Genomic DNA, 23704 nt, shown 5'->3' with positions numbered 1-23704 from the left:
TGCAGATCAATAGAAAATCAACAGCTATAATTGGTGTCTTTGAATGTTGACCTGTAGAAATTGAAGTTGAAAAAAATCCCCAAAAATAAATGTGTTTATAGAACGGCTGGATCGTGTTTAAACACATTCAATCAAAAAACTGATTAATTGTTCAGTAAATCCAACAAGCTCCATATTGTGTGTGGTGATTTTAACGTTAATCTTCTGAACCCCTTTGATAGTCCAAAACAACAAATTTTATAACTGTATTGTACACAATAATTTATTCCCCTCATCACAAAACCAGCTACAACAGACTTTCCCACACTGATAGGTAAAATTTCCAATCAGCCAAAAAATCAAATAGCACCAGTACTACTACTCAACGACATCTACCTGTATTCAGCATTTTTCACAAATTCTTTGATGAGAAAAACAACAAAAGCAGCTCAATATAAATCAGTCAGACACCGAACACCAGAGACCATAGCAACATTCAAATCTGAGTTATGTGCTCAGGACTGGTGGGAGGTTTATACCTCCACAGACCAAGATGACGGATATGAAGCCTTCCTTATCATTTTCTTAAAACTATTTCGAAAATATTACATTAAAGACGCACTGGTAAGGGGTAAATCAAACAACTCAATTGTCTTACTTCAAAAGAAAGCCATTAGAATGATAAATTATGCAGATTATTATGCTCATACAAATTAAAAATATTTAAAACTACATGATCTTGTTGACCTCAACACTGCTATCGTGACGTATAAAGTTCATAACCGCATGCTGCCTTGGTGTCTACAGGAGAGGTTCAAACCCAGGGAGAGTTCCTATGACCTCAGAGGTTCATCTGTCTTTCAGAGAACAAACATGAGAACTAGTTTAAAAAGTATATGTTTTTCTGTCAGTGGGGTTCATCTATGGAACATATTGAATGATGCCTTCAAATGTTCCAGTTCCATTCATACATTTAAAAAAATCTTCAAAACCAATGTCTCAGAAAAATATATTACTCTTGAATAAACACCAGTAGTTAAAACTATGATCAATGTTAATTACAATACTAAATTTGGTACATAAATTATAATGGAAATATAAATGTTTGTATATAGTATATTATTGGTACAAATGTTTAACCAACATGTGTACAATGATATTTACCAAAAATCATAAAGTGATCCCTTAAAGAAATTCCTCTATGACTTTAATTGCAGACGCTTTCTGTTTGTTTGAGATTGTCATTACTGCCGCAAGTATTGGAAAAGCTTAAAACAAGTTACAACTGCGGCCCACAGCTAAGAAACAAATATTTGTATGGCTACCCTCTGAGGAACACCTGCGGTCCAACAATGGGCCCCGTCCCAATGGTTAAGAAACACTGATTTATACCACCTATGAGGTCCTCTAAAAACATCCCAAAACTGCCAACAATACTCTATTTACATGACATGACCTGCAAATTCCTGCGATGAGGTGGCGACTTGTCCAGGGTGTACGCCGCCTTCCGCCCGATTGTAGCTGAGATATAGGCACAAGCGCCCCCCGCGACCCCAAAAGGGAATAAGCGGTAGAAAATGGATGATGGATGGACCTGCAAATCTTAGCGACATTCTTATTGTAAGGAACTATCATGGCACCTTTACCACCGAGAGGTAACGTGGCTGCCACTGCAGCTCTTGACCTACTAAGCCAATGAACTGCTGCACTGCCTCTGAGTTGATAAAAGTTTGTCCACAATTGAATGTCATTCCTTTCACCTACAGTGGGGCAAAAAAGTATTTAGTCAGCCACCAATTGTGCAAGTTCTCCCACTTAAAATGATGACAGAGGTACACTTCAACTGTGAGAGACAGAATGTGAAAAAAAAATCCAGGAATTCACATTGTAGGAATTTTAAAGAATTTATTTGTAAATTATGGTGGAAAATAAGTATTTGGTCAACCACTCAAAGCTCTCACTGATGGAAGGAGGTTTTGGCTCAAAATCTCACGATACATGGCCCCATTCATTCTTTCCTTAACACGGATTAATCGTCCTGTCCCCTTTGCAGAAAAACTGCCACAAAGCATGATGTTTCCACCTCCATGCTTCACAGTAGGTGTGGTGTTCTTGGGATGCAACTCAGTATTCTTCTTCCTCCAAACACGACGAGCTGAGTTTATACCAAAAAGTTCTATCCATACAAAAGGCTATTAAATCTACAGATTAATTTAAAAAATATTCATGAGAATAATCGATTTGAAAAAATAATCAGTTAGTACAGCCTTATTTAAGTTGAGTTTACACCAAAAAGTTCTATTTTGGTTTCATCTGACCACATGACATTCTCCCATGTGCTCTCTGGCAAACTTCTGACGGGCCTGGACATGCACTGGCTTAAGCAGGGGGACACGTCTGGCACTCCAGGATTTGATTCCCTCTCGGCGTAGTGTGTTACTGATGGTAACATTTGTTACTTTGGTCCCAGCTCTCTGCAGGTCATTCACCAGGTCACCCCGTGTGGTTCTGGGATTTTTGCTCACCGTTCTCATGATCATTTTGACCCCACGGGATGAGATCTTGCGTGTAGCCCCAGATCGAGGGAGATTATCAGTGGTCTTGTATGTCTTCCATTTTCTGTTAATTGCTCCCACAGTTGATTTTTTTCACACCAAGCTTCTTGCTTATTGTAGATTCACTCTTCCCAGTCTGGTGCAGGTCTACAATTCTTTTCCTGGTGTCCTTCGACAGCTCTTTGGTCTTGGCCATTGTGGTGTTTGGAGTCTGACTGTTTGAGGCTGTGGACAGGTGTCTTTTATACAGATAACGAGTTCAAACAGGTTCCATTAATACGAGTAACGAGTGGAGGACAGAAGAGCTTCTTAAAGAAGAAGTTACAGGTCTGTGAGAGCCAGAGATCTTCCTTGTTTGAAGTGACCAAATACTTATTTTCCGACATAATTTACAAATAAATTCTTTAAAATTCCTACAATGTGAATTCCTGGATTTTTTTTTCACAATTTGTCTCTCACAGTTTAAGTGTACCTATGATGAAAATTACAGACCTCTGTCATCATTTTAAGTGGGTGAACTTGCACAAATCGGTGGCTGACTAAATTATGTTTTGCCCCACTGTATATTGTAGAAGTCTGTGGTCCTAAACTTAGAAGTTGGTCAACTTTGAAATTCAACTCAGAATCAAAGATAGTGATGAAGATGAGACAGAATGCTTGTTTTCTACCAGCATTACTTAAGGAGTGAGAATTATGGTGAATTCTTCATCTAAATAGGGAACGCAAGTCTTGTGCTGAAAGATACAAACATACCATCAGCCGGAATCCCAAATACAGCGGATACGGCAAACAGTATCAGCAGATACAAATACAGTAAATAATTGTTTTTTTATGTTTGTAGTTTTTTGTTTGTTGTTTAGTATCTAGCATTGCTGCTCCATGATGCTTAGTCTTTCAAGATAGCATGATCTGCTTAACACCCAGCTTGTAAAAGTTGGAGCTCAACTTCCGTGTATTCAGGCTCAAAAATAGAAGGTTTCGGGTCCTCATTTGTCCAAAATGCAATGCTTAAAATTTTCAAAATACAGTAAACATTAGGTCTTGTCATGAATGTGCCTGTTATTACATTAAATACACGCTTTCACCATGTAAATAAAGGAGGAGGATGTTTACAAATTGACTTTTAGGCAGTAAATAAGGATTCACGATTACCTGCATTGTTAGCAGTCTAGTACGAGACGTATTGTAAAATTTAGAATAGATAAAAAAGATAAACACAAATGTGTTCTTGTCTCTCATAGGGATTCCCCTTTAAGCACAGCTCACACAGTGCATATACCAAACATTGAACATATTCTCATCCCATACTTGTCAACTTTTATTCATTTTAATAAAACTAACAGTAAAATAATTCTGATTAAAGCCTATACGTACACTCTCTTCACTGCAGTCATGGGTTAGGAGTCAGCCTGTAACAGTAGGTTGTTGTTGTTACAGTTTATTATTGTTTCTCCTGTTGGCTGCGTTGCAAGTCAATGGTGTTTTTCTAGCTAAGAAAAATGTGTCTCATTATTGGACACCAAGTACTTTTTTTTTATTTAGTTTTTGTCCATTGCTCTGTCTATTTTCAGATGTTTTAATCAAAATGTCTTATATTGCTGTATTAATAGTTTTGTTAGATACTGTTTTGTTCATCTGTTTTGTACACATTTCCACGAGTCCCGCATCTATGTCAATGTCCAAAACCAAGCATCATCAAACAAATCAGACATCTAAAGCTGTTCTTTTTTTGCTGCAAAGCTCATTTATTGACCATGTACTGCTGCAAATATGCAGGGTTTCTGACGGTCTGTTCAAAAAAAGGATAGGGTTTTGCAAAAAGCATAGGCCCATTCGTAATTGACCCATGCAAGTTTTTGCAATCACCTGCTTTGCTTGGTAGAAAAATTTGGTTTTGATAATGTGTTACAACAATCAAAGCCTCTTGCCCAACATTAGAATGTTGTTGTGTCCACTCCACATACCATCTGAGCTCCAACTGTTCCTACAGGAATTGTGCTTGATGGGAGTCATGAAGGATAGCTCCAATCCTGAGAATAGACAGGGTCCAGAAGCCAGCTCCACACACTTTCCATTCAATTGGTTGGACAATGAAACTTGCATGGGTTTATAGGCAAAGGCTGAGCAGTAACCCGACAGACAGGCACGTTGGTAGAAGTCCAGAATCTTTTTTCTAGGGCAAAAGAGAGAAGGGGGCAATAAGTCAATATATTAAATATATGAAAAGGGCCAATTTAAATGGTTGTTATTTTACAAATTAAATTTAAGATAGAAAACACGCATCAGGGTCATTTTTAAAAATTATTCATTCATCATGCTTTCTAAATATACAGTCACTAAACTGTGCACCATTTATCAATGTACAAAAGAAACTTAAACATTTTTACTATCATGCACAGGTCCATGTCAGAAAGTTTTTATTTTTGTTTTTTTTTATTGCATTCAAGACATCAGAGAAACTGAATCCCCATTTGCTCCTGATGCTGCGCCATCAGTAGGTGAATGTGGTAATAGTGTCAAAAGCGCTTTGAGTACCTTGATGGTAAAACAGAGCTATACAAGTACAGTATAATCCATTTACCATGTAGCATAATGACATTATTAATCTTGCTAATTGGACACCATACAATAGGACTCAGTAATTATTCACCATGAAGAGTCAGGGCATATGTGAGCTGGCAGGTGCTTGTAAACATATTTCTGCACAAATCACAACTGGTGCAAAACTAAACAAACAACTGAGAGTCTTTTAAAACTAAGGACTTCACCAAATAAAGTAACTGCTTCCTGGGGAAAATAAGACACACGGACTACTAATGCAATTAAAAGGTAAGGCCTTTTTTTTTAATCAAACAAGATTAAGAAGTATTTGTTAACAACATTTTTACCGAAAGGGAATTAATCTCTTCTTCTTCTTGCTATCCCCCCTAACGAGAAATTTCTATTAACATTGAACAAAGAGCACAAGAAGTTAATGTTGAAAAAACATATCAGTCCCTCACTACCTATAAACTTCAACACACGTCACGGAACTGATGACTGGATTCTGTTCCAAACCACTATTTATTATCATCGCAAACAATTCAAGGCGAACAAAAGTTTTTCATCAGTAAGCCTGTGTGTGGTAGCAGTAAATAAGACCTCTAGTATGTCCCAGTTATTGTTTATAACAAAGACATATTGGGGTACAGCACACATGCACAGGAAAGTGATGCTGCTACACTAAACATACACACACAAAGGGATGCTGCTAGACAAAAAAAAATTTTTTTACACCTGTCAGAGCCTAAGAGAGGATAAATATCAGCTCCATCCCAAAAATCAGTGCAGGCCTCTAAGATCAGGTCAGCTGTACCATGAGACAGCATCTGGATGTTATCTGGGGGGGAAAAGAGGGATGACAGTGAAAAACATACTGCAAATTTACTGAAAAAAGACTAAACACATATTTCTTAGAGCATGCATATTTTACATTTAAATGCGTTATTTTTCTGTAATTACGTAACTGAAATAAAGTTGTTTAAAACATTTTTTTTTTCTTGCACAACTGGCGTCACTGATTTTTTTTTCAGTACCCGAATTCCTGGCACACAATGTAAGCACTAAGTGTGATGTCAGCGTACCACAGCTAACAACAATGTTTATGTGTGTATATATTAGGGGTTTAAAAAAAATTGCGGTTTTTGAAATAATCGCGATTCCTATTTGTAACGTTTATTAATAGTTTAAAAAAAAATCAATAATTGTTTTTTTGTTTTGTTTTTAATAAATCCTACTGTCCAGCCACCCAGGGAAATCATATTGTTGTTGCATATGCTCAAATCTGCTGTACAGATTTACTTTAAAAAATAGAAGTGTTGGATACTTCTCATTATTTTTTTTGTATTTGACTTTTTTAAATGTTTGTGTAGAATTTAATTAAACAAAAGTAGTTTTCTTTTAAGTAATATAAACATTTATCAGAATCGTTACTTTATTTTATGGAGGAATGTAGTTAATCATAGAATTGGTACCCAATGTTATTAAAAAAATAATTCATTTTAATTTCGAGCATCGTTTTGAACCGAGAATCGATTCTGAATCCTGTGACGCGCAAAAGTTCACAGCCTTAATATATACATATTTACACACAGCGCCCCGCGCTGCGCAGAGGATTTTGTGAGATGTGAGTGTGAATGATGTCTGTCTATTTGCGGTAAGGTGGCGACTACATACGCTCAATATTTAACACAGAGATCTCCGTTAAACTGTGCTGGGCCCTGTTGGTAACACAAATGAAGGGCTGGGCCATATGGACCTAAATTCATACCTTGATATAGTTTGGGCAATAAACTAACCCATACATGGAAATATCTGTTGATGTAACTAAATAGCTCCACCATGCCTTGATTTAACATTTTTGAGACCGATAGGGATCCCAAATACACAAAAAAAGGTGCCAACAAGAAAAGTAGGTTTTGCATAATAGGATCCCAACATAAGAGGCATTTTAAAATAAGAAAACATAAAAAGCCTTCAAAATAAAATAAGAAAAGTCATATGCAATCTCCAATCTTCTTTAAAAAAACTTTTAGCTATTCTTAATTATTCAGCTAACAAAAACTCAAAAGAACAAAATTTTAAATAAAGTGCCCTCCAACTTCAACCACTACCAGAGCAGGGCCGGTCAGACCACAACCTTGTTTACCTCAACCCCTGTTATATGCCTCTGGTCAAAAGACATTCTGTGACCAAAACAATAGTGAGAAGGTGGTCAGAAGGGGTCCAAGGGACACTACAGGGCTGTTTTGAGGTAACTTACTGGCAGGTGCTCATGGAGCCTCATGGTGAGGACATTGACGGGCTCACAGAGTGCTCACAGACTATATCAACTTCTGTGTTGACTTAAATGTCCCAGCAAGGACGGTCACCTGCTACCCAAACAACAAGCCGTGGGTGACCAAAAACATCAAACCCATACTGAATGAGAAAAAGAGCGCATTCAATGCTGGTAACAGGGAGAAGGTGAAAAGAGTTCAGGTGCTGCTGAAGACCAAACTAAAGGAGGCCAAGGAGAACTATAGGAGGAAACTGGAAGGGAAGCTGAAGGACAACATGAACGCGGTTTGGATAGGTATGGAGACCATCACTGGCCGCAAACCGTCGGAGGGTCAGGGGGTGGACGGAGACAAAGAGAGGGCCAATGAGCTAAACCAGTTCTTTAACAGGTTTGACAAAGTGGCTCCGACAAGCTCCTGTCCCCCCCAAGATATGCCAGCCAGCCCCCTGACAAATTCAGCGAACCAATCCACCCCCCCCCCCCATCTCCTCCTCACAGCCCCCCAACTCCAATGACTACCTCCCCCCACTTTTAACACCTCACCCTCAGCTTGATGACCCCAACCACTTGAGACGCCCCAAGTGAGTCTGTCTGCAGAACAGGTGCTCAAAACCTGCGCCCGACAGCTGTGGGGTGTGCTCCAGCACATCTTCAACATGAGCCTTAGGCTGCAGAAAGTCCCCACACTTTGGAAAACCTCATGCGTTGTCCCCATACCGAAGTGCACGCGACCCAGCACGTCAAAGGACTACAGGCCGGTGGCTCTAACCTCCCATATCATGAAGACCATGGAGAGGTTGGTCCTGGAACAACTCCGCCCTACAGTCAAGCCCCACCTGGACCCACTCCAATTCGCCTACCAGCCTCGACTAGGAGTGGTGGACGCAGTCATCTATCTGCTGAACCGAGCCCACACCCACCTAAACAAGCCTGCGAGCAGTGTGAGGGTCATGTTTTTTGACTTCTCCAGTGCTTTCGATACCATATGGCCTGGGCTACTGGGTATGAAGTTGGAGACGATGCAGGTGGAGGCCCCCTTTGTGTCCTGGGTTGTTGATTACCAGACTGACAGACGACAGTACCTGTGACTGCAGGTTGTGTGTCTGATAGGCTGGTCAGCAACACCGGGGCACAGTCCTCTCCCCCTTCCTCTTCACTATCTACACCACCCGCCGATTTCCACTATCAGTCAGAGTCCTGCCACCTTCAGAAGTTTTCTGATGACTCTGCGATAGTGGGGTGTATTGAGGATGGTGATGATGAGGAATACAGGACACTGGTGTAGGACTTTGTCACATGGTGTGGAAAGAACCACCTCCAGCTCAATGTGACGAAGACCAAGGAGCTGGTTGTGGACTTGGGAAGGAGGAGGAGTACTCTGGCGACCCCTGTTTCCATCAGGGGGGTGGATGTGGACATGGTTGAGTATTATAAATACCTCGGTGTACACATCGACAACAAGCTGAATGGGTCAAAACACGCTGAAGCACTCTATACAAAGGGACAGAGCCGCCTCTATTTCCTCAGGAGGCTAGGATCCTTCAACTTCTGTAAAAAAATGTTGAAGATGTTCTACGGGCGCCTTCTTGTATGATGGGGCAGCGGGCTGAGAGCGAGGGACGAAAACAGACTGGACAAGCTGGTAAAGAAGGCCAGTAACGTGGTGGGAATAGAGCGAGACTCTCTGGCAGTGGTGTTAGAGAGAAGAAGTCTAGCGAAACTCCTCGCCATTATGGACAACACCTCCCACCCACTACACTCCGGCCTTGCGGAGAAAATGAGCACGTTCAGTTGAAGGCTCAGACTCCCAAAATGCAACATGGAACAACACAGGAGGTCCTTCATACAGACAGCCATCAGACTGTATAATGCATATGTTCCTTCTTGACTGCACTTAAATGTAGGATATATGTAGAATATATGTATAATAATCATATATTATATATTACATATATAATATATGATATATATTATATTTATTGGGGGGGGGTTGCTCACATATGTGGTCCTCTCCAAGGTTTCTCATAGTCATCATTGTCCCACTGAGTGTAAGTTTTCCTTGCTCTTATGTGTTGGCCCTACCGAGGATGTCGTAGTGGTTTGTGATGTGGTTTGTGCAACCCTTTGAGACAGTAATGATTTAGGGCTAAATGAATAATAGGGAATAAGCGGTAGAAAATGGATGGATGGATGGATGATTGATTGATTGATTATATTTATTATTATTATTGTCGTCTATTGTGAGCGAACTGTGGTGCTGAATTTCGTCCAGGGATCAATAAAGTACTTTCTATTCTATTCTATTGTATTCCATTAAATGTCAGCAGCAACATGAAAATAGCTGACCTTTAACAATGGTGTTTTTATAAATAAACAATATTATAGTACATACACACAAATATTTTAGCCAGGAACACCAACCTGCCAAATGCTTCATGATTCTGCGTGACAGGCTGTTTTCTGGAAATTACTTTTCAGAAGTAATTAATTTTAGTTACACATTACCAAAAAAGTAATTGAATTACTAACATAATTACAATTTCCATTCATCCATCCAATGTCTACCGCTTGTCCCTTTTTGGGTTCGCGGGGGGTGCTGGAGCCTAAATTACAAGGGAAAGTAATCAATATGCTACTTTGGAAAAAAGTTATTTAAATACCTGGCGTAATGCAGTTAAGATGTTTCATGTGAGAGCAGTGTATGTGTCTGTGTGTGCCTATAAAAGGCGGTGCCTGTTGCCTAGCGACATGCAGCATAAACTAGTCCATGCTCAGTCTGAGTCTCACAGAAGTTTTAGCTTGAGCAGTTTTTGTTAGCTTAGCAGGCTAGCAGCGGTAGTTTGTCGGCTCTGATGGCAGCTCTTTTGAATCTTTCACTGGTTTGTCTTACCTCTGCTTAATAAATAAAAATAGAATTTGCTTCCATGGCTTTATGTTGTTGTTATGTTGTCAACAAACGGATGGTAAATTTTTCTCTTCAATCAGTTATTTGTTGTTCAATATTTCCTCCGACTGTCATAGTTACTAGCACGCAGTGCAGTTTGTATCAAGTTTTAAGGTGGTGAAAAATGGTTCCTCCAACTAAGACCATGTTTCTTCTGTGTTGAAACACTGAGTGTGTGAACTAAGAGAAGCAGGGCTAGCCTCTGTGCATTGCGCAGGAGTGAGGGATGCACACAGGGTGATCAGTGACACATCTTGTCAATGACAGTACCATGAATTGATTTACGTGGACCCCAACTTAAACAAGTTGAAAAACATATTCGGGTGTTACAATTTAGTGGTCAATTGTACGGAATATGTATTGTACTGTGCAATCTACTAATAAAAGTTTCAATCAATCATTCAAAAGACATGTTTATGGTCAATTATGGAAAGATTTATTTTAGAAGCAAAAAAAAATTTCTCCATGTACATGAGCGATAGGTGTTTTTCTTCAGGTCGTATGGTCTATTTTTAGGCACATTTGCAAGATTTGTCGCAATGCGACGGTTTAATATTTTCTTCAACATAACATTCAATGAGCCACAAAAAATGAAAACACAAAGAAAGAAAATTAGAAGGTAACTCACCAGAGGAAGAGTCGCGTACAAAGAGGGATAGAAGGTGGGAGATAGGCGGCTGACGCTTTGTGAAGTAATGCAGCCGTCGTGAAGGCAGATCTTTAGCATTTTCTCCAGTTGGCATCTGATAAAGAGCTAAATGGCTCTCTTGTTTAAAAAGCTCCCTTGCACCAGGAGTGAATCCTGACACACACAACATAGTGTATTTTATAGACAGATCTGACTTTCATATTCAGAACTCAAGAGCTTGATTGAGAGGGATGAGACTCTTTCACAGCAACATAAACCTATTTGACTGCAGACTTAATTCTTACCTATGAGCCTGGAGAGTTCACAGAGCCCCCAAGGAACACAAACTGGCAGCACATTGCCGTGGCTCTCTTGCATTGCCAGGTTAGACAAATGATCGGAGAAGCGGCAAAGCTGCTGGGTGACGTTTGTGTTGCAGAGGTTAAGCATGATGTTGAGGCCCAGTGGCTTGAGTGAAGGCAAGTGACACTGCCATGAGAGATCATCAAACTGAATGCTGGCAGGGTTGTGCTGATCTTGAGAAAGACTCAACATTTCCAGGTGGTAGTCGCAGACAAAATCATCTTCCTCCGCTTCTTGGCTGACAATTCCAAATTCCTAGAGAAAAAAAATGTTTAGTTAGGTGTTTGGTTGACAAAGTAATTATTTTGAACTATGTTAGCCATTTGTGGCCTATGTTTTCAATTATTACCTGGGATTGGTCTTCGACTCCCTCTATGTCACGGCTGTAGCTCACGTTAGATCCAGAGTTGTGTTTGGTGCGAGTTTTTACAGGTTGGCAAGACCGCTGAAGCCTTAGTGTGTCTGTTGAACGAGTTATCTCACTGGGTTCATATGTTTCCCCAAGATGGGTGGTGAGCTCTGCTGGTTGACAAAGTAGAGCTTCTTGGGCCTGTTCAGCAATAATACAGGAGTCGATTAAAATCTTTTTTATCCCACTTTTCACTCGTACTAATTGCTTTTTTTCCTTGAGCTTGCCTATGATCTTTATGCACAAAACACAAGTTATTAATCAGGGTCTCTTTTATTGCCAACTTGGTTTCAAAGTTGGCATCTGTATGGCACCCTGTTGTTACATGAGGGGATTTTGACTAATCAAAGAGTATGGCAAGAGAATCTCCTAAGTGATTGGTCAAAAGCTCTTCACGAGACTAAGCGGCGCCACTTTGAGGCCAACTTTGAAACCGAGTTGGCCATACTCTCTCCATACATGGCTCTGACCAGTAGTACACGTACCACACTTTGAGAATCACTGTTCTAAAGTTATCTTGCAGAAGGTGCAATGTGCTTCCTATTATATGTTTTAACTAAACAACAGTAACCAGTTAATCAGCCACGGTGGAAGAAAGATCAATATATCATTTGTGAAGGATCTGTTAATGCGTCTGCTAAAGCTAAATGGTTAACATTTGCAATATTTTCGTCTGTCAAATTCACGTTTTAGCATCATTTGACACAGACTTGTCTCGAGTTAAATAAAAAAATGTTGTTTTTTAAAAATCATTTCATTCACTTTCACTGCCATGTTTACAAACGCTGCTCTCCACAATGGCTTCACAAATGGGTCCCGACACGTGTCGTTACATCTGTAAAAACATTTTTAACGTTTTCAAATACCAACTTCAATCCTGCAATAACTTGTTTGTCTTACAGCCACAATTGTTGAACTTGTACTTATACATATTACAAAAATAACTCTTGCTTTGCTGTGGACTTTCAAAATCTCCACTGCTAGCTAAACTCTGCCGTAACATACCACTGTGAGCGCAGAGCACCACACTTATTGTGCTTGATCAATTCTGACCAGGCTGCACTTAACTAAGTACTTAATTAGTTCTGTTTTGTATTTATTATTAGCTTGTATTAAAGATTACTTATTTGAAATATATATAAATTAGGAGTGTAAAATATAATCGGTATAAATAACCGATATCAACTTTAGAAATAATAATACATCGTTTGGCGAGCCGCTTAATCGATCTATACATATTTTGTATAGATCGATTAAGCAAACATATATTCAGTTGGAAAGTCATGAATCGGTTGCTTGTAAATCTACTCTAATCTTGAGAGATTTCTGTGATGATGTAATACGAACTGACGACACAACAACATGGCAGACAGCACCAAAACAGTATACAAACAATGCACCCCTGTATATTAAATCTAAAGTGTGGTTAAAGTTTTGATTATAAAAAAAAAATGGTCGGTTGGATAAAAGTATGGCCATTTTTAATGTTTGGAAAGCAGCGATAAAGTAGTGGCAGCACTACTAATCTGAGCACTCACCTGTTGTGAGGGTATAGAGACACTCAAGCGGGCGATGAGGGAACTAGTGATGCTGAGGTTAGCAAACCCACCAAATGTAAGACTTTGAGCCCCAACTTAGCCTCAACTCTGTGAAGTAATCACATTAACTACTACATTGTTTATTAGGGATGTATACCAAGTCCCGGTATCTTTTAGTACCATTTTCTAACTGGGTCGGTCCCTCTGGACCATGAAGATTCTGGACTAATGTTACTGCTTCTACTATTTGTTTTACCCAGCAGATTGTCCTAATTATGACACACTGTCACATTCGGTTCAGCTCTTGCTGCATAAACATAACATGTCAGCTTGGAATAATGAAAAATAAAGTTTGTAACACTACAATTCATCCTAAAAAGTTGAAAGTAAAAGCCACTTAAAGGGGTACTGCATTTTTTGGGGAATTTTGCCTATCCTTCACAATCATTATGAAAGACATGATGACAGATGTATTTTTTTAATGAATTCAAAATAGTAAAAGTATTTGAGCTTCTACACTGAAGCTGCTGTTTAGTTTACATGGTGGCACTTAATTGTATCTTACATTTGTGTTATTGTGGTGTTATAACACCTCTTCATGATACACAGCTTACTTTTCTCTGTTTGTAATTGTTGCTACCTGTGCAAACAACCGTAAATGCCTGCTAGCTTTTCCAAAAATGTTTGCAACCATCTTATTTTCTTTAAGTTTATGGATTGCAATGCCTTGCAGTTGGTAGTTCTACTATTTGCTCATAATTAATACAGGCATCATCTGTTTAGTATGTTTATTTAAAAAACAAACACATGAAATTGTTCTTACATGATACATTTATTTTTATATCACCATGCAAAGCTTCCATCTGCATCAAATTGCATCGAATCGTAATGTTTTAATAAGTATTGTGAGTGAATCGTATCGTAACCCATGTATCGAGATTCATATCGAATTAACATTTATGGTACAGATGCACACCCCTAATATAAATATATTTTCAAGACTTAATAGTTGTAAACAAGACTTTTTACAAGATTTTGACCAAATCAAAGACATGTTAAGGCTTTAAGTTAAAGGGGTTATATTATTACTTTTTTATACAATTACAATACTTATTTGTGGTGTACATAACGTTACATTATTTTACATAGCAAAAAAGGCTGTACAATTCCATTCTGGTTTTTGAGGTGGTCTGTAATAATATTTTTAGCATTGTATCAGTCATCTTTTGACTGTTTGTATTGGGTTTAACCTTTTCTACGGCATTTTAGGAATTTCGTTCACGGATGCTAAACAACATACACATATTCAACGTGTTCCTTAAAAAAGGGAACCAAGCACACATACAACAGAATGCATGAAACTTTTTAAAACTAAAATATTGTGTCAAAAAACAGACACCTACAAACTTACAGGGTCATGACAAAAATCAGATATAAAAGAATAAGACAGGTAAATATTGTCACACGATCAGTCAGTCACTCACTCCTTTGTTACACAGAAATATCCAGTTGGCCATCATTTTTGCGATTCTCACGTTGTGCGATTCAGAATCGATTTTCATGTTTTTAAAAATTGATTTAAAAAAAAAAAAATTTAATGTTTTTTTTTTAATCAATCCAACAAAACAATACACAGCAATACCATAACAATGCAATCCAATTCCAAAACCAAACCTGACCCAGCAACACTCAGAACTGCAATAAACAGAGTAAATGAGAGAAGACACAAACATGACACAGAACAAACCAACAGTAGTGAAACAAAAATTAATATTATCAACAACAGTATCAATATTAGTTATAATTTCAGCATAGCAGTGATTAAAAATACCTCATTATCATTAGATATTTATAAAAATTAAAAAAAAGAACAATAATGTCACAGTGGCTTACACTTGCATCGCATCTCAAGCTTGACAACACAATATGTCCAATGTTTTCACAAAGATAAAATAAGTCATATTTTTAGTTTGTTTAATAGTTCAAACAAATTTACATTATTGCAATGAGTTGATAAAACATGGTCCTTTACAATTATAAAATCTTTTTTTTTAAATCTACTACTCTGCTAGCATGTCAGCAGACTGTCGTAGATCCTGCTGAAATCCTATGTATTGAATGAATACAGAATATTTTTGAATTGGAAAAATATCGTTTTTGAATCGAGGATCGCGTTGAATCGAAAAAAATCGATTTATAATCAAATCGCGACCCCAATAATCGATATTGAATTGAATCGTGGGACACCCAAAGATTCGCAGCCCTAGCGATTAACATGAACACTTCCTTTTACACACTTGTGCCATGCCGGACCGGGGCAACTTGGCTGCAGTTAACTTGCTACTGTTTAGCCACAAGCGAGCAGAAATGGATAAAGGGCACATTATCCATCCATCCATTTTAAACCGCTTGTCCCTTTTGTATCAGGTTCAAAGCCATAAGTTGTTTTCCCAACAAGAAAGGATTTTCTTTTGCCGTAAGAAGTGACAACATCCCTGCAGCAAACACCTGCTGCGCGTGTCATTCTATAGGTGGTTGGTGCTTCACTTCAGTGTTCAGATTACGGTTAAGGTGCATTGATAACACAACATTTTGATTGTTACTGTGACTGATTTAGTAAGTAAGATGACGTAAAAGCGGCTTCACGGTGGCAGAGGGGTTAATGCGTCTGCCTCACAATACGAAGGTCCTGAGTAGAGAGATAGATAGATAGTACTTTATTGATTCCTTCAGGAGAGTTCCTTCAGGAAAATAGTCTGGGGTTCAATCCCTGGCTCGTGATCTTTCTGTGTGGAGTTTGCATGTTCTCCCCGTTAATGCGTGGGTTCCCTCCGGGTATTCCGGCTTCCTCCCACTTCCAAAGACATGCACCTGGGGATAGGTTGATTGGCAACACTAAATTGGCCCCTGTGTGTGAATGTGAGTGTGAATGTTGTCTGTCTATCTGTGTTGGCCCTGTGATGAGATGGTGATTTGTCCAGGGTGTACACCGCCTTCTGCCCGATTGTAGCTGAGATAGGCACCAGCGCCCCCCCGCGACCCCAAAGGGGATAAGCGGTAGGAAATGGATGGATGGATGGATGGATGACGTAAAAGCTCGACAGAAATGAAAGACGGTCGGCAGGATGTCGAGGTGAAACTTTTTTTTTTGCAAACAGTCGATCCGACATCAAAACATGTCAACACACTTTCTCATAACAATCAAACACTTTTCGATCATTTTTCTTCAGTCAATTTCCGAACATTAATTTAGGAAGAGTGTATTACGACAATTGTCGAGAAGATCATCTGTCATTTTATTAAAAAAACAAACTGGGTAGAGCATGCCGGGGTACAACGTATTCACTTGCTCTGAGCGGAGTGTAAAAATAAATGATGTGTTGTGCGTACACTTTCACTGTATTAAAATAATAGTATTTATTTAAAAGGAAACAATGTAAAGGGAACATAAATATGTATTTGACGCTCAAAATTTACGATTAAGAATGTAATGAGAACTGCTATAATTTATTGTTACATTATTTAAATACACAAAGTTGTATGCATAATCTGTTGGCAATTTGGAATGCATTTTCCTCTGAGGATTTAATGCAAAATATTTTTTTTGTAGTTTTTTTTTTATTTTTTTACAATGAATCAACAAATACCATTTACTTTTTTTCCCATATCACCAGCTCTGGCCAACCCTTCTTATGAGGCAGCAATGCAGTTGGACATTCTGAAAAAACAAACCTCATCTCTGTCTTCATATGTCTCCATTCTGCAGTAGGAGTTGACTGACACGTCATCTATTAGATCTTCCTGGCTATTATGAGGTGGTTCCACTCGTCCACTGAAGAACAGCACGGTTTCGGGGCTAGGGTTAGGCCACGACAGGATACCCTGTTTGTCCACGCAGCACAATACCTGCATACATATACGGATTAGAGAGAGGAAATACCATTCTATTAAATGCTCGAATTCAGGGGTTCTCAACTTGTTTCACAATGGCCAGTGATTCCCACACGCTCCACAAATGAATTTGGTGCTTCCGGTTCACTCTCACTCACTAACACATTATGTGTCTGTGAGTGTATCTTATCATTACAACTCAACACAATATGTAACAGTATGCATCGCAACTCCACTTCCTTACACACCTCATAGGTACCTGAGCCCTTATATATTAAGTTGTGTGTGGATTTCCTCCTAAAAATTGACGCAAGATGTATTAAAGTGTGTGCATGTACTAATAATCCAAGCAGTGTTGTCATCCCGTAAGTGATTTATCCAGTCATGGATATCTGCATAGTGTTGCCGGATGTCACAAGGGAAACATGCAGCGGCTCTATGAAAACAAGTAGCTTATGATAAGGGGATACTGTGCTGACTTGGCAACACTGGACAGAGAATACATTTGAAATAGACAGCATTAGACCGTTACCCCAGGTTAATGCTGTACAATACCTTATTACATAATTTTACTGTAGTTGTTTGTGCATTCTTTTGTATTGTTTTTTAAAGTGTATTTCTTATCTAAACGTTATTCTAAAAGTGCTTTTGCTTAGAAGGCATGTTTCATGTTAAATTTATGATGTTATGGGCGGGCCAAGAATGAAATCAAATTGATTTCAATTTATTTCAATGGGTGGGGCTGCTTTGAGATATGAGTGTTCTGAGTTATGATCTTGGTCTTGGAACGAATCGTGTTTGTAAGTTGAGGTACTAATGTATCACTCTTCTCAACAGCCCTGCCCCAATGCAGTCTGCTGAAAATGATTGAAAGTGCCACTATACATAGCAAATGACACTGTAGTCAAAGTTAGAACTGCCACAAAACACATGATAAGACAGTAAACACTCTACTGCCATCTGGCGACTAAATTGGATGGTGCGCGCCCCAATTCGGCTCAAGTGAATAGTGCAACCCCCAATTCATCACGTTCCATGTATCAGGTCAACCATGACGAGTGAGGCCATATGAATTCCATTCCTACCCTAGTCTGTTTGTCACATTGGAAAAATACACAAAGAAGCAGAAGAAAGGCTTTACTGTAGTTCTAAACAGTTTTGTTTCTGTGTAAAAGAAGAAGAAATAGTGTAAAAATGTATTAATATTACTTCAACTGACGGTGATAAGGCTCATCACTCAAAGTATGTTTGCAACTTAAACCATAACCAAAAGCTGAGAGACAGTTCATATCTCAAATTAGTCATACGTTAAGGCACTCGTAATAAGTTGAGGTACCACTGTATCACTCTTCTCAACAGCCCCGCCCCAATGCAGTCTGCTGAAAATGATGGAAAGTGCCACACAACATAGCAAGTGACACTGTGGTCAAAGTTGGAACTGCCACAAAACACATAAGAGACAGCTCATATCTCAAATTACTCATAAGTTAAGGCACTCATAAGTTGAGGTACCACCGTAATATATAGTGATGCGCTCATGTTAAAAGTGCAATACTAATGTTATGTGCATTCGAAAGAAAAAAAACAAATTTGTTCTGAAAAATCCTTGTTTATTTGAACTTAAAAATATTTTCCATTAAGGACACGTATTGTTTTATTCAATTAATCGATAGATTACTCGATTACTGAAATAGTCGATATTTGCAGTCCTAGATCGGAGTGTCTGTGTGGATGAGGCATCTAAGCAAGTCAACCTAAACAACATCTTAAAAAACATCTTTGCTATGTCTTTTACCCAATCATACACTCTAGATAAAACACATGTAAATACACTGGCTAAAAATTCTAAATTACAACAGATTCAAAATGTCTGCCTACCTGCGTATAGTGGCCTCTTTTGCAGTTACCGTTGACTGGTCTCGATAGAAATGTTTGACTGTATTTATTTTCCCTCATATTTAATCAAAAATTAAAAGAAGAAAACAACAAAGTACTTACCGTGACAGATCCAAGAGCGTGTAAAAGGCTGGAAGAGTAGCAAAGAGTCTGAGATGCTCCCTTCAGCACACCAACAAAGTGTCTCCACACACAAAGTATCATCTCCTGCAGACACCACACGAGTAAATCATGAAGCAGGGCTGATGCCCGCCAATGTAGGACAATATAGACAGTAAATATGAATCTACACAATTAATCTAATAATCCAAAATAATGAACAATTATGCCTTTCAATTAGGCTAAATGTTAGTATTACTTGCAGACAAAACCACCACATAGTTTACAGGAGAGAACACACAGGAGCTAATAATATTCAAGGAAAAATTAATAACTGAAAGTAATCGTTTATTGAAACAAAACGATCCTTGAACGTAAGTAAAACAAAAATAATTAGAAAAGACACACTAACACAAATAACAATAGATGGACGGGGTAAATAACACATGTCAAAGTACTAATATTATAGATGATGAAATAAAATGCTAATGTCTCATTTAATGGGAAGTATGATACATTTGGTCTTTTTTGACTTATAAATGTTGTTAAAATGTTGGATACTCATGGTAAACAATGCCAAAGCATCAAATCATAAAGTTGATGCATCTTGGCGTGAGCTTGCACAAGGTTATGGATGCCTCCGTTTGCAGGGTTTTGCAGCCTGACTATGTCATGACGTCAGAATGACGTGGACGTACCTATTTGGACATTAGGTCAAACTCTCAGCCAGAGGGGAGGAGCGACTCATACACATAAAAAAAGGTAGGAAAGATAGTTATTGTATCAGTAATGATAATAATAATGGCATGTAAAAGCAGCTTTTTCATAGAGTACGCAGGTGTACCTAATATTGTGACCAGGTGAACCTATATAATTTATATGAAGTTTATTTTTGACCGTTTGTAGACAAAAAAAAAAGAGGTGACAACTTCAAGATACATGTTTAAAACGTGTACATTTTCAAAATATAAATTGTGATACTAAAGATGGTGGGGCGTCTGTGTATTTGCAATCTGGACATCCAGAAACAAACATTTTGCGGACATTAAAAACAAGTAATAAATGCAAGAAATTCGGGCGACACAATTATGGCAAAAATATTAAAACAATTAATCATGATTAATTACATGATTACTTATTAATTTGAAAACATAGATGTTTATTGTACCACCAAAACTCATTTTTAAATATATATATTTTTTAAATATATATTTAAAAAAATCTGTATACAAACCACACACAGTAAAATAATAATAATAGAAAAAACAATACATTTACATATATAAAACAATAACATTTAGTTTTTCCGGTTTAAACGTTTTTTAATCCGTTTTTTTCTTTTTACACATTTTACAAAATGTAATAAAATGTTTGTGCGGGAGTGGCCGTGCCAGCAACCTGAAGGTTCCTGGTTCAATCCCCACCATCTACTAACTTCGTTACATCCTTTGTGTCCTTGAGCAAGACACTTCACCCTTGTTCCTGATTGGTTTTTGTTAGCGTCTTACATGGCAGCTCCCGCCATCAGTGTTTGAATGTTTGTATGAATGGGTGAATGGTGAAATAGTATCAAAGCGCTTTGAGTACCTTGAAGGTAGAAAAGCGTTATACAAGTATAACCCATTTATAGCAATTTTGTAAATGTATTAAGTGCTTTGCTTTAAGTACATTATGATTGTGTAAGGTACTTTTTGGAAACTTTTATTTTGTTACTGCAGTCATTAACCTGTTGTGGCGCACAAAACTATTATTGTGAAGGGGGGATGTGTGCTGTGCTGTTCATAGCTTGATGTGTAAAGACGCAACTCAATTGAGGCTATTAAAAAAAAAAAGAAGAGCGCCTCTCTAGTTGCGGCCACTGTTTGTGCATTGATGTTACATTGATGTCGTTCACAACACAAACAGATGAAATGTGTTAAGGGTGTATGGATTGTTCTTGCTAGCTTGAGCTTCATAGTTTAGTCGCTGGTTCAAGTGACTGTGCCAACATTGTTTAGTTCAGGACGGGGCAGGAGAATGCGTCGTGGATAAATGACATAACATTTGACAACCAAATAATAAAACAAGGTGACTCTGTAAAAAATCTGGGTATTATCTTCGACCCAACTCTCTCCTTTGAGTCACACATTAAAAGCGTTACTAAAACGGCCTTCTTTCATCTCCGTAATATCGCTAAAATTCGCTCCATTTTGTCCACTAAAGACGCCGAGATCATTATCCATGCGTTTGTTACGTCTCGTCTCGATTACTGTAACGTATTATTTTCGGGTCTCCCCATGTCTAGCATTAAAAGATTACAGTTGGTACAAAATGCGGCTGCTAGACTTTTGACAAGAACAAGAAAGTTTGATCATATTACGCCTGTACTGGCTCACCTGCACTGGCTTCCTGTGCACTTAAGATCTGACTTTAAGGTTTTACTACTTACGTATAAAAAACTACACGGTCTAGCTCCAGCCTATCTTGCCGATTGTATTGTACCGTATGTCCCGGCAAGAAATCTGCGTTCAAAAGACTCCGGCTTATTAGTGATTCCTAGAGCCCAAAAAAAGTCTGCGGGCTAGAGAGCGTTTTCCGTTCGGGCTCCAGTACTCTGGAATGCCCTCCCGGTAACAGTTCGAGATGCTACCTCAGTAGAAGCATTTAAGTCTCACCTTAAAACTCATCTGTATACTCTAGCCTTTAAATAGACCTCCTTTTTAGACCAGTTGATCTGCCGCTTCTTTTCTTTCTCCTATGTCCCCCCCTCCCTTGTGGAGGGGGTCCGGTCCGATGACCATGGATGAAGTACTGGCTGTCCAGAGTCGAGACCCAGGATGGACCGCTCGTCGGGACCCAGGATGGACCGCTCGCCTGTATCGGTTGGGGACGTCTCTACGCTGCTGATCCGCTTGAGATAGTTTCCTGTGGACGGGACTCTCGCTGCTGTCTTGGATCCGCTTGAACTGAACTCTCGCGGCTGTGTTGGAGCCACTATGGATTGAACTTTCACAGTATCATGTTAGACCCGCTCGACATCCATTGCTTTCGGTCCCCTAGAGAGGGGGGGTTGCCCACATCTGAGGTCCTCTCCAAGGTTTCTCATAGTCAGCATTGTCACTGGCGTCCCACTGGATGTGAATTCTCTCTGCCCACTGGGTGTGAGTTTTCCTTGCCCTTTTGTGGGTTCTTCCGAGGATGTTGTAGTCGTAATGATTTGTGCAGTCCTTTGAGACATTTGTGATTTGGGGCTATATAAATAAACATTGATTGATTGATTGATGATTGACACTGGACACATTTTATTGATAATATTTTGCGTTTATCAGCGGATTATTTGGCCAATTATGTGACTGGGTCCGTAGTTGCGTAAAAACGAAAATGTGTTACTTTTTTGTTGAGTTTTATGATTACTGATTATGCATACTAACGCTGTATCAAATAAAAAGTAGCAACCATTGTGGCATCCTAAACTTCTCGTAGACATGTTTTTTTTCATTCATTCGCTCCTCATATCTTTCACAGTCACAGGCGCCGGAATTTGTATCCACATTGTGCAGCCTATTTTTATTTTTTTCATTTTCTTATTAATATATTTTTATATTCGCCGGAAGTCATAATTAAAATTTGATAAATTGTCCAGCCCTAGTATAAATACTTCAATAATGAATAAAGCAGAGCAGATTTCTGGACCAAATATTCAATATTCTCTACCTAGTGTTACCCTATCTGAGTTATTGTGCACAAATATGGTAAGATAACTACAAAAGTACACTTCATTCACTAACCGTTTTTACACAAAAGGTCAGTTAGAATAATACACAATGCAGATTATCGAGAACATAGGCATCAACTATATTTATTACATAACAAATATTGAAATTCACTGTTATGGCACGTTACAAGCAGCTAAATGTATGTATAAAGTGAACAATGCACTGATACCCAATAATGTACAAGTATTTTCGGCAAAAGCGGAGAAAAAAAAACCTGAGGAATAAAGGTAAACTTAACAGATTTGGTATTCTAGCAACACAATTAAAAACTTTTAGCATATCAGTACGTGGGATTGAAATATGGAACAGATAGAGCAAAGAACTAAAAAAAAACAGGTACTCGTGTGATGAAAGTTTAAGAAACTGTTCAAACACAAAGTGTTTTCAAAGTAAAAGGAAAAATTATCCTAAAAAATGTATTGACCCTTATTAATAAATGAGGCATTATCGATCTATTTCAGCGGTGTCGAACTCATTTCAATTTAAGGCCACATTGCAGTTATGACGGTTCTCTGAGGGCTGCTTGTAACATATTAGAATATATTAATGTGTAATCATCTCATGTTATTCCAAAATTGCCTGAACATTTGATTGTCATCTTTGTACATACAAATTGATAGATAACTTGCTTTGAAATAATAAATATATTTTAGTATTTATTTTTATTTCAACAACAAAAACATTGAAATATATTGGTTGCATGATCACATAAAGGTGTCAAGCAGATATTGAAGTATATAATTTTATTTTAACAAACATTTGTTTGTTGCATAATCTGATAATGTATGTATATGCAACGTTCCTGTTCAAATTCAAAACATGAATACA

At 38.3% G+C, this 23704-nt stretch overlaps 1 protein-coding gene across 5 annotated transcripts in view; it reads right to left on the bottom strand.

Moving 5' to 3' along the window:
* The window catches only part of tmem94 (transmembrane protein 94), a 116306-nt gene that overhangs the window by 47904 nt on the left and 44698 nt on the right, over positions 1-23704 (bottom strand). For all 5 annotated transcript variants that reach the window (XM_061908619.1, XM_061908622.1, XM_061908623.1 and 2 more), the window contains 7 exons: positions 19125-19229; positions 16968-17141; positions 11638-11838; positions 11231-11543; positions 10926-11099; positions 5811-5913; positions 4499-4707 (listed from right to left, as the gene is read on the bottom strand). In XM_061908619.1, the coding sequence (XP_061764603.1) occupies positions 4499-4707; positions 5811-5913; positions 10926-11099; positions 11231-11543; positions 11638-11838; positions 16968-17141; positions 19125-19229 (1279 nt within the window). The remainder of the gene's footprint in view (positions 1-4498; positions 4708-5810; positions 5914-10925; positions 11100-11230; positions 11544-11637; positions 11839-16967; positions 17142-19124; positions 19230-23704) is intronic.

Source organism: Nerophis ophidion, linkage group LG08 (assembly GCF_033978795.1).
Source record: "Nerophis ophidion isolate RoL-2023_Sa linkage group LG08, RoL_Noph_v1.0, whole genome shotgun sequence".
NCBI classification, from domain to species: Eukaryota; Metazoa; Chordata; class Actinopteri; order Syngnathiformes; family Syngnathidae; genus Nerophis; species Nerophis ophidion.
This window is presented reverse-complemented; position numbering and strand designations above follow the sequence as displayed.